Source organism: Nerophis ophidion, linkage group LG10 (assembly GCF_033978795.1).
Source record: "Nerophis ophidion isolate RoL-2023_Sa linkage group LG10, RoL_Noph_v1.0, whole genome shotgun sequence".
Classification (NCBI taxonomy): domain Eukaryota; kingdom Metazoa; phylum Chordata; class Actinopteri; order Syngnathiformes; family Syngnathidae; genus Nerophis; species Nerophis ophidion.
In genome coordinates, this window is record NC_084620.1 from 54,930,813 (window position 1) to 54,943,449 (window position 12,637).

General features: G+C 46.0%; 1 protein-coding gene across 1 annotated transcript in view; it reads right to left on the bottom strand.

The window, feature by feature from the left end:
• Positions 1–9,323, bottom strand: part of nrip2 (nuclear receptor interacting protein 2) — a 37,184-nt gene extending 27,861 nt beyond the window's left edge. Inside the window, exon 1 of the mRNA XM_061914141.1 lies at positions 5,496–9,323. Within this exon, the coding sequence (XP_061770125.1) occupies positions 5,496–5,741 (246 nt within the window). The 5' untranslated portion in view covers positions 5,742–9,323. The remainder of the gene's footprint in view (positions 1–5,495) is intronic.
• Positions 9,324–12,637: the final 3,314 nt, after the last annotated feature.

Here is a 12,637-nt window from a genome sequence, read left to right on the forward strand (position 1 = left end):
ATAAGTTCAAGTTGTGTCCCGCTGACCGGCGGCCGTCCTGATGAAGCGATGAGATGAAAAGCTGACGCCGGCGTGTTAAAATGCTCCACTGATTACGGGATTTATGGAAATGTTAATCAGTGGCCAGCAAGGCCTAACATAAGTCATGATCAGAAATGAGTAAAAGTTCATTTTATGTTTTTACTTTTCATAAGCAGCACCGGAGACATACAGAGAAATCAGCCGTTCTCACTTTTTTAACAAACAAAGAAGCGGCGCAAAACGTTAAGGTGGCAGATATATATTTGCAAGGGCATTTTCAAGAAGGATATTTCAAGAGAAACTACATCTCGAATCAACCAACTACGAGCGGTACCTCTGGCTTTTACGGCACTAAATTGTGAGTTCAAATATATTTCTTCAGATTCAATATGTTTTTTACAATTATTTTAGGCAGCCTTGCGTTGAACATGACTGTGATTGGATACTCACTTGTCACTCCCGAGTAGCCAATCACAAGTTGTAATTTACGAAAGCAGAAAGGGGCACCGGAGCCACACCCGGCCAGCTGAGAAATAAGCGGTAATCACTTCTTTAACCAACAAAGAAGCAGAGATATATTTGCAAAGGTATTTTCAAGAAGGATATTTCAAGAGAAACTACATCTTTTGAGACGACGTCGGCCGACCCCGGAAACGAGTTAAGCTGTCCTGGCGGCAAAATGGTTGGCCTGTCACTTCCCACGAATCAACCAACTACGAGCGGTACCGCTGGCTTTTACGGCATTAAATTGTGAGTTCAAATATATTTCTTCACATTCAATGTTTTTTACAATTATTTTAGCTTTCACAGTACCATGTCTTCATGTCGTATCAGGCTCCTGTGTTGCTGTTTTTAAGTTAGAGCTTTTATCCAATCAGAATTCAGCGAGCTTGTTGCCAGCGCTGTTTGAATTCTGCCGGAGGCCTTTGAATCAACACTGTGCAGTGTAAAAGAACAAAGAACCTTCAGTTAACAGCCAGTTGCGATGCGGTCACAAGTTGACAGTAGCCCATCTAGCCAGCCTTGCGTTGAACATGACTGTGATTAAATACTCACTTGTCACTCCCGAGTAGCCAATCACAAGTTGTAATTTACAAAAGCAGAAAGTGGCACCGGAAACACACCCGGCCAGCGGAGAAATCAGCGGTAATCACCTTTTTTACGCAACAAATAAGCAGAGATATATTTGCAAGGGTATTTTCAAGAAGGATATTTCAAGAGAAACTACATCTTTTGAGACGACGTCGGCCGACCCCGGAAACGAGTTAAGCTGTCCTGGTGGCAAAATGGTTTGCCTGTCACTTCCACTCGAATCAACCAACTACGAGCGGTACCGCTGGCTTTTACGGCATCAAATTGTGAGTTCAAATATATTTCTTCACATTCAATATGTTTTTTACAATTATTTTAGTTTTGACAGTACCATGTCTTCATGTCATATTAGGCTCCAGTGTTGCTGTTTTTAAATTAGAGCTTTGATCCAATCAGAGTTCAGCTAGCTTGTTGCCAGCGCTGTGCGAATTCTGCCGGAGGCCTTCTGAATCAACACAGTGCAGTGTAAACGAACAAAGGACCTTCAGTTGACAGACAGTTGCGATGCGATCACGAGTTATTCACAGTAGCCCATCTAGGTAGCCTTACGTTGAACGTGACTGTGATTGGATACTCACTTGTCACTCCCAAGTAGCCAATAACAAGATGTAATTTACAAAAGCAGAAAGTGGCACCTGAGCCATACCCGGCCAGCGGAGAAATCAGCGGCACTCACTTTTTTAACCAACGAAGAAGCGGAGCAAAATGTTGATTGGGTGGCAGATATATATTTGCAAGGGCGTTTTCAAGAAGGATATTTCAAGAGAAACTACCTCTTTTGAAATGACGTCTGCCGACACCGGAAATTAGTTAAGATGTCCAGGCGGTGAAATGGTTTGCCTGTCACTTACACTCGAATCAACCAACTACGTTGTAATTTAGGAAAGCACCACCAGAGCCATACCCGGCCAGCGGAGAAATCAGCGGTACTCACTTACATACATAAGGGGTGGTGAGAAAAATGTGATTCTTATTTATTGCTATTTTGGATTTTTTGTTTTTTATAAGTTTTAAACTATCTTCGTGATTACTCACTGATCTTTTACGTCAGTAGCCATGATGAGCTTATGTAACCTTTTGAAAAGGTTTCATTATATTTTATATGCCAAATACAAACCCCGTTTCCATATGAGTTGGGAAATTGTGTTGGATGTAAATATAAACAGAATACATCCATCCATCCATTTTCTACCGCTTATTCCCTTTCGGGGTCGCGGGGGGCGCTGGCGCCTATCTCAGCTACAATGATTTGCAAATCCTTTTCAACCCATATTCAGTTGAATATGCTACAAAGACAACATATTGATGTTCAAACTGATAAACTTTTTTTTTGTGCAAATAATCATTAACTTTAGAATTTGATGCCAGCAACACGTGACAAAGAAGTTGGGAAAGGTGGCAATGAATACTGATAAAGTTGAGGAATGCTCATCAAACACTAATTTGGAACATCCCACAGGTGTGCAGGCTAATTGGGAACAGGTGGGTGCCATGATTGGGTATAAAAGCAGCTTCCATGAAATGCTAAGTATTGCACAAACAAGGATGGGGCGAGGGTCACCACTTTGTAAGCAAATTGTCGAACAGTTTTAGAACATTTCTCAACAAGCTATTGCAAGGAATTTAGGGATTTTACCATCTACGGTCCGTAGAATCATCAAAAAGTTCAGAGAATCTGGAGAAATCACTGCACGTTAGCGATGATATTACGGACTTTTGATCCCTCAGGCGGTACTGCATCAAAAACCGACAGTGTGTAAAGGATATCACCACATGGGCTCAGGAACACTTCATAAAACCACTGTCAGTAACTACACTTGGTCGCTACATCTGTAAGTGCATGTTAAAACTCTACTATGCAAAGCCAAACTCATTTATCAACAACACCCTGAAACGCCGCCGGCTTCGCTGGGCCCGAGCTCATCTAAGATGGACTGATGCAAAGTGGAAAAGTGTTCTGTCGTCTGACGAGTCCACATTTTAAATTATATATGGAAACACAGGACGTGGTGTCCTCCAGAACAAAGAGGAAAATAACCATTCAGATTGTTCTAGGCACAAAGTGTAAAAGCCAGCATGTGTGATGGTATGGGGGCGTATTAGTGCCCAAGGCATGGGTAACTTACACATCTGTGAAGGCACCATTAATGCTGAAAGGTACATACATGTTGGCATCCAAGCAACGCTATCACGGACGCCCCTGCTTATTTCAGCAAGACGATGCCAAGCCACGTGTTACAACAGCGTGGCTTTGTATTAAGAGTGCGGGTACTAGACTGGCCTGTCTGTAGTCCAGACCTGTCTCCCATTGAAAATGTGTGGTGCATTATGAAGCCTAAAATACCACAACAGAGACAACTTAAGCTGTACATCAAGCAAGAATGGGAAATAATTCCACCTGAAAAGCTTCAAAAATGTGTCTCCTCAGTTCCCAAACCTTTACTGAGTGTCGTTACAAGGAAAGGCCATGTAACACAGTGGTAAAAATGCCCCTGTGACAACTTTCTTGCTATGTGTTGCTGCCATTAAATTCTAAGTTCATGATTATTTGCAGAAAAATAACAAAGTTTCTCAGTGTGAACGTTAAATATATTGTCTTTGCAGACTGTTGTCAATTATTGACACATTCAAGGCTCCAATTACTTAACATTAAATATTCCACTTTGAATTATGTCTTGGGGAAAATAGTGTGTATTCGTGCCCAAAGCATGGGTAACTTACACATCTGTGAAGGCACCATTAATGCTGAATGGTCCATACAGCTTTTGGAGCAACATATGTTGTCATCCAAGCAACGTTATCATGGACGCCCCTGCTTATTTCAGCAAGACAAGTGTTACAACAGCGTGACTTTGTAAAAAAAAGAGTGCGGGTACTTTCCTGGCCCGCCTGCAATCCCGACATGTCTCCCATGGTAAATTTGTGGCGCATTATGAAGCGTAAAATACGACAGCGGAGACCCCGGACTGTTGAACGACTGAAGCTCTACATAAAACAAGAATGAGAAATAATTCCACTTTCAAAGCTTCAACAATTAGTTTCCTCAGTTCCCAAACATTTATTGAGTGTTGTTAAAATAAAAGGTGATGTAACACAGTGGTGAACATGCCCTTTCCCAACTACTTTGGCACGTGTTGCAGCCGTGAAATTCTAAGTTAATGATTATTTGCAAAAAAACAACAAAATTCATGAGTTTGAACATCAAATATTCATTCATTCATTTTTCATTTTTTATTTATCTCATTCATTGATGTGCATTTAGAACGATACATAATTATATCACAATTATACAATTTAAATCCACACAATTCCTGAGAAGGAGCAGGATGAAGGAAATCTTATAATTTCCTGCCCCCTTTGACACAATACATTATCTTACTTCATGAATATCATTTAAGCCGACACATATATCCAAATGTAATGAAACAATCAAAAACAAAAAACACAAGAAAAACACAACAAGTGCAAAACTTCATAAAGTATAAACCAAACCAAGAAAATAATCAATCAATCAATCAATGTTTACTTATATAGCCCTAAATCACTAGTGTCTCAAATAATAATAATAATAATAATATAGTAATAATATAATATACACCTCACGGAATGACACAGAGCAAATACAAAACCAGACAAAAAATAAGTAAAATAATAAATAAAAAACAAAATGTAAACACTTGAATCAATCAATCAATGTTTATTTATATAGCCCCAAATCACAAATGTCTCAAAGGACTGCACAAATCATTACGACTACAACATCCTCGGAAGAACCCACAAAAGGGCAAGGAAAACTCACACCCAGTGGGCAGGGAGAATTCACATCCAGTGGGATGCCAGTGACAATGCTGACTATGAGAAACCTTGGAGAGGACCTCAGATGTGGGCAACCCCCCCCCCCCTATAGGGGACCGAAGGCAATGGATGTCGAGCGGGTCTAACATGATACTGTGAAAGTTCAATCCATAGTGGCTCCAACACAGCCGCGAGAGTTCAGTTCAAGCGGATCCAAGACAGCAGCGAGAGTCCCGTCCACAGGAAACCATCTCAAGCGGAGGCGGATCAGCAGCGTAGAGATGTCCCCACTTATGGCTGTCCATATGATCTTATTGTTCTATCTTTATATATTTTTTTCAATTGGAATATATTTTTACGTTTTACGTTATGTGGTCTTTGTAGTGCATTTAACTGAATATGGGTTGAAAAGGATTTGCAAATCATTGTATTCCGTTTATATTTACATCTAACACAATTTCCCAACTCATATGGAAACGGGGTTTGTACATTTGGATCGCTGTTTCTGCTATCATTGTGTTCTCATGTGAGCCGGGTGTACGCGGAGGGTAACGGCAAACAGGAAATCGGTTCCGCTCGCCACTCACCAGGTCTTTGGACGTCCCCAGCCTCTTGAGGCCGTCCAGGGGCAGGAGGTCAGCCGAGTCCTTGTGCGTGAACTGGGTGGCCTGCTTGAGACGCCGCTGCTGGTGCAGGATGGCTTTATCTCTCATGGCCAGCTCGCCTTTTTTGGCCTCGCTCATGGTCTCGGCTCCACACGCCACCAAAAAAAAAAAGGGGGAGAAATTCACAGATGACCGCCTTCTGGTAGGTTCCACTCTGACGCTGCTCATGTATGTGTGCTGGGTCTAGGGTCCCCTGCTGGGTGCTGGTGCAGACCACGGTGATGATGCGAACATCCTCCTCGGAGCGTCGTCGAGCGTCGGCTGCCTCTCACGCCGTCTCGCAGGCGAGTGGAGTGTTTTCCCCTCCCCTTGGTGCCATCTGTCCCTGCGAGCTCACATCCCTGCCTTCCTTTTTTTTTTTCCCCCTACTGGGTGCTCCTCCTTCCTCAGTCCTCCTCTACATGTCACCCATGCACAGTGTTCTATCCCTGTGTGTGTGTGTGTGTGTGTGTGTGTGTGTGTGTGTGTGTGTGTGTGTGTGTGTGTGTGTGTGTGTGTGTGTGCGTGATGCGCCGCACCCACAGATGCCTGCACCCCTGGGTGCTGATCATCCCCCAGTGCCCCCCTGCTGCATGGCAGGGATGGCGACCCCACACAGCCGGAGCCAATCAATGTGATGATACCAGCATCGATTTGCCCTCCGGCGTAAAAACGTCACTATCATTCTTCCGCGCCGGCAAACCCTCTCGTAAAAAAAATGCGAGTCCTGATTTTAATACGCGTTTAAACGCTAAATTTCAGGGTTAAATAAAAAAAAATCCCCCCCCCAAAAAACACAACAAATTAATTGGTTTGTGAAGGTGACTTAGGAGCGTTGATTTCTACATGGCGTCTGCCGCCCTCTGCTGGCCACCTTGCATATCACGCGAATGGATCGCATTGAATTCCATATCAATCGATGTTTTTTTTATATAGCCCTAAATCACGGGTGTCTCAAAGGGCCGCACAAGCCACGGATACATCCTCGGCTCAGATCCCACGTCAGGGCAAGGAAAAACCCAACCCAATGGGATTAACAATGAGAAACCTTGGGGAGGACCGCAGATGTGGGGGCGACCGGTGCAATGCATGTCGAGTGGGTCTTGCCTAATATTGTGAGAGTCCAGTCCATTGTGGATACAACATAATAGTGAGAGTCCAGTCCATAGTGGATCTAACATAATAGTGAGAGTCCAGTCCATAGTGGATCTAGCATAATAGTGAGAGTCCAGTCCATAGTGGATTTAACATAATAGTGAGAGTCCAGTCCATAGTGGATCCAGCATAATAGTGAGAGTCCAGTCCATAGTGGATTTAACATAATAGTGTGAGAGTCCAGTCCATAGTGGATTTAACATAATAGTGTGAGAGTCCAGTCCATAGTGGATATAACATAATAGTGTGAATCCAGTCCACAGTGGATCTAACATAATAGTGAGAGTCCAGTCCATAGTGGATCTAACATAATAGTGAGAGTTCAGTCCATAGTGGATCTAGCATAATAATGAGAGTCCAGTCCATAGTGGATTTAACATAATATTGTGAGATTCCAGTCCATAGTGGATCTAACATAATAGTGAGAGTTCAGTCCATAGTGGATCTAGCATAAAAGTGAGAGTCCAGTCCATAGTGGATTTAACATAATATTGTGAGAGTCCAGTCCATAGTGGATCTAACATAATAGTGAGACTCCAGTCCATAGTGGATATAACATAAAAGTGAGAGTCCAGTCCATAGTGGATCTAGCATAATAGTGACAGTCCAGTCCATAGTGGATCTAACATAATAGTGAGAGTTCAGTCCATAGTGGATCTAGCATAATAGTGAGAGTCTAGTCCATAGTGGATTTAACATAATAGTGTGAGAGTCCAGTCCATAGTGGATCTAACATAATAGTGTGAATCCAGTCCATAGTGGATCTAACATAATAGTGTGAATCCAGTCCACAGTGGATCTAATATAATAGTGAGAGTCCAGTCCATAGTGGATCTAACATAATAGTGAGAGTCCAGTCCATAGTGGATCCAACATAATAGTGAGAGTTCAGTCCATAGTGGATCTAGCATAATAGTGAGAGTCCAGTCCATAGTGGATTTAACATAATAGTGTGAGAGTCCAGTCCATAGTGGATTTAACATAATATTGTGAGAGTCCAGTCCATAGTGGATTTAACATAATAGTGAGAGTCAAGTCCATAGTGGATCTAACATAATAGTGAGAGTCCAGTCCATAGTGGATCTAACATAATAGTGAGAGTTCAGTCCATAGTGGATCTAACATAATAGTGAGAGTCCAGTCCATAGTGGATCTAACATAATAGTGAGTGTCAAGTCCATAGTGGATCTAACATAATAGTGAGAGTCCAGTCCATAGTGGATCTAACATAATAGTGAGAGTTCAGTCCATAGTGGATCTAACATAATAGTGAGAGTCCAGTCCATAGTGGATTTAACATAATAGTGTGAGAGTCCAGTCCATAGTGGATTTAACATAATAGTGTGAGAGTCCAGTCCATAGTGGATTTAACATAATATTGTGAGAGTCCAGTCCATAGTGGATCCAACATAATAGTGAGAGTCCAGTCCATAGTGGATATAACATAAAAGTGAGAGTCCATTCCAGAGTGGATCAAGCATAATAGTGAGAGTCCAGTCCATAGTGGATCTAACATAATAGTGAGAGTTCAGTCCATAGTGGATCTAACATAATAGTGAGAGTCCAGTCAATAGTGGATTTAACATAATAGTGTGAGTTCAGTCCATAGTGGATTTAACATAATATTGTGAGAGTCCAGTCCATAGTGGATCTAGCATAATAGTGAGAGTCCAGTCAATAGTGGATTTAACATAATAGTGTGAGTCCAGTCCATAGTGGATCTAGCATAATAGTGAGAGTTCAGTCCATAGTGGATCTAGCATAATAGTGAAAGTCCAGTCCATAGTGGAGTTAACATAATAGTGTGAGAGTCTAGTCCATAGTGGATTTAACATAATATTGTGAGAGTCCAGTCCATAGTGGATCTAACATAATAGTGAGACTCCAGTCCATAGTGGATATAACATAAAAGTGAGAGTCCAGTCCATAGTGGATCTAGCATAATAGTGACAGTCCAGTCCATAGTGGATCTAACATATTAGTGAAAGTTCAGTCCATAGTGGATCTAACATAATAGTGAGACTCCAGTCCATAGTGGATATAACATAAAAGTGAGAGTCCAGTCCATAGTGGATCTAGCATAATAGTGACAGTCCAGTCCATAGTGGATCTAACATATTAGTGAAAGTTCAGTCCATAGTGGATCTAGCATAATAGTGAGAGTCCAGTCAATAGTGGATTCAACATAATAGTGAGAGTCCAGTCCATAGTGGATTTAACATAATAGTGTGAGAGTCCAGTCCATAGTGGATTTAACATAATATTGTGAGAGTCCAGTCCATAGTGGATCCAACATAATAGTGAGAGTCCAGTCCATAGTGGATTTAACATAAAATTGTGAGAGTCCAGTCCATAGTGGATCTAACATAATAGTGAGACTCCAGTCCATAGTGGATCTAACATAATAGTGAGAGTCCAGTCCATTGTGGATCCAAAATAATAATGTGAGTCCAGTCCATAGTGCTCCTCTCTGAGCTGCAACCTTATCGTGGTAGAGGAGTTTGCGTGTCCCAATGATCCTAGGAGCTATGTTGTCCGGGGGCATAAAGCCCCCTGGTAGGGTCTCCCAAGGCAAACAGGTTCTAGGTGAGGGATCAGACAAAGAGCAGCTCAAAGACCTTTATGAAGAAGAAACATCATGGACCCAGATTTCCCTCGCCCGGACGCGGGTCACCGGGGCCCCCCTCTGGAGCCAGGCCCGGAGGTGGGGCACGATGGCGAGCGCCTGGTGGCCGGGCCTGTTCCCATGGGGCCCGGCCGGGCACAGCCCGAAGAGGCAACGTGGGTCACCCCTCCAGTGGGCTCACCACCCATAGCAGGGGCCATAGAGGTCGGGTGCATTGTGAGCTGGGCGACAGCCGAAAGCAGGGCACTTGGCGGTCCGATCCTCGGCTACAGAAGCTAGCTCTTGCGACGTGGAACGTCACGTCACTGGGGGGGAAAGAGCCTGAACTAGTGCGCGAAGTCGAGAAATTCCGGCTGGATATAGTCGGACTCACTTCGACGCACAGCAAGGGCTCTGGAACCACTTCTCTCGAGAGGGATTGGACCCTCTTCCACTCTGGCGTTGCCGGCAGTGAGAGGCGACGGGCTGGGGTGGCAATTCTTGTTTCCCCCCGGCTCAAAGCCTGTACGTTGGAGTTCAACCCGGTGGACGAAAGGGTAGCCTCCCTCCGCCTTCGGGTGGGGGGACGGGTCCTGACTGTTGTTTGTGCTTATGCACCAAACAGCAGTTCAGAGTACCCACCCTTTTTGGGAACGCTCGAGGGAGTACTGGAAAGTGCTCCCCCGGGTGATTCCCTTGTCCTACTGGGAGACTTCAACGCTCACGTTGGCAACGACAGTGAAACCTGGAGAGGCGTGATTGGGAAAAATGGCCGCCCGGATCTGAACCCGAGTGGTGTTTTGTTATTGGACTTTTGTGCTCGTCACAGTTTGTCCATAACAAACACCATGTTCAAACATAAGGGTGTCCATATGTGCACTTGGCACCAGGACACCCTAGGCCGCAGTTCCATGATCGACTTTGTAGTTGTGTCATCGGATTTGCGGCCTCATGTTATGGACACTCGGGTGAAGAGAGGGGCGGAGCTTTCCACCGATCACCACCTGGTGGTGAGTTGGCTGCGATGGTGGGGGAGGATGCCGGACAGACCTGGCAGGCCCAAACGCATTGTGAGGGTCTGCTGGGAACGTCTGGCAGAGTCTCCTGTCAGACAAAGTTTCAATTCCCACCTCCGGAAGAACTTTGAACATGTCACGAGGGAGGTGCTGGACATTGAGTCCGAGTGGACCATGTTCCGCACCTCTATTGTCGAGGCGGCAGATCGGAGTTGTGGCCGCAAGGTAGTTGGTGCCTGTCGGGGCGGCAATCCTCAAACCCCTTGGTGGACACCGGCGGTGAGGGATGCCGTCAAGCTGAAGAAGGAGTTCTATCGGGTCCTTTTGGCTCATAGGACTCCGGAGGCAGTGGACAGGTACCGACAGGCCAAGCGGTGTGCAGCTTCAGCGGTCGCGGAGGCAAAAACTCAGACATGGGAAGAGTTCGGGGAAGCCATGGAAAACGACTTCCGGACGGCTTCGAAGCGATTCTGGACCACCGTCCGCCGCCTCAGGAAAGGGAAGCAGTGCACTATCAACACCGTGTATGGTGCGGATGGTGTTCTGCTGACCTCGACTGCGGATGTTGTGGATAGGTGGAAGGAATACTTCGAAGACCTCCTCAATCCCACCAACACGTCTTCCTATGAGGAAGCAGTGCCTGGGGAATCTGTGGTGGACTCTCCTATTTCTGGGGCTGAGGTCGCTGAGGTAGTTAAAAAGCTCCTCGGTGGCAAGGCCCCAGGGGTGGACGAGATCCGCCCGGAGTTCCTTAAGGCTCTGGATGCTGTGGGGCTGTCTTGGTTGACAAGACTTTGCAGCATCGCGTGGACATCGGGGGCGGTACCTCTGGATTGGCAGACCGGGGTGGTGGTTCCTCTCTTTAAGAAGGGGGACCGGAGGGTGTGTTCCAACTATCGTGGGATCACACTCCTCAGCCTTCCCGGTAAGGTTTATTCAGGTGTACTGGAGAGGAGGCTACGTCGGATAGTCGAACCTCGGATTCAGGAGGAACAGTGTGGTTTTCGTCCTGGTCGTGGAACTGTGGACCAGCTCTATACTCTCGGCAGGGTTCTTGAGGGTGCATGGGAGTTTGCCCAACCAGTCTACATGTGCTTTGTGGACTTGGAGAAGGCATTCGACCGTGTCCCTCGGGAAGTCCTGTGGGGAGTGCTCAGAGAGTATGGGGTATCGGACTGTCTTATTGTGGCGGTCCGTTCCCTGTACGATCAGTGCCAGAGCTTGGTCCGCATTGCCGGCAGTAAGTCGAACACATTTCCAGTGAGGGTTGGACTCCGCCAAGGCTGTCCTTTGTCACCCATTCTGTTCATAACTTTTATGGAGAGAATTTCTAGGCGCAGTCAAGGTGTTGAGGGGTTCCAGTTTGGTGACCGCAGGATTAGGTCTCTGCTTTTTGCAGATGATGTGGTCCTGATGGCTTCATCTGACCGGGATCTTCAGCTCTCGCTGGATCGGTTCGCAGCCGAGTGTGAAGCGACCGGAATGAGAATCAGCACCTCCAAGTCCGAGTCCATGGTTCTCGCCCGGAAAAGGGTGGAGTGCCATCTCCGGGTTGGGGAGGAGACCCTGCCCCAAGTGGAGGAGTTCAAGTACCTAGGAGTCTTGTTCACGAGTGAGGGAAGAGTGGATCGTGAGATCGACAGGCGGATCGGTGCGGCGTCTTCAGTAATGCGGACGTTGTACCGGTCCGTTGTGGTGAAGAAGGAGCTGAGCCGGAAGGCAAAGCTCTCAATTTACCGGTCGATCTACGTTCCCATCCTCACCTATGGTCATGAGCTTTGGGTCATGACCGAAAGGATAAGATCACGGGTACAAGCGGCCGAAATGAGTTTCCTCCGCCGTGTGGCGGGGCTCTCCCTTAGAGATAGGGTGAGAAGCTCTACCATCCGGGAGGAACTCAAAGTAAAGCCGCTGCTCCTTCACATCGAGAGGAGCCAGATGAGGTGGTTCGGGCATCTGGTCAGGATGCCACCCGAACGCCTCCCTAGGGAGGTGTTTAGGGCACGTCCAACCGGTAGGAGGCCACGGGGAAGACCCAGGACACGTTGGGAAGACTATGTCTCCCGGCTGGCCTGGGAACGCCTCGGGATCCCCCGGGAAGAGCTAGACGAAGTGGCTGGGGAGAGGGAAGTCTGGGCTTCCCTGCTTAGGCTGTTGCCCCCGCGACCCGACCTCGGATAAGCGGAAGATGATGGATGGATGGATGGACAGTCCATAGTGGATCTAACATAATAGTGAGAGTTCAGTCCATAGTGGATCTAGCATAATAGTGAGAGTCCAGTCCATAGTGGAGTTAACATAATAGTGTG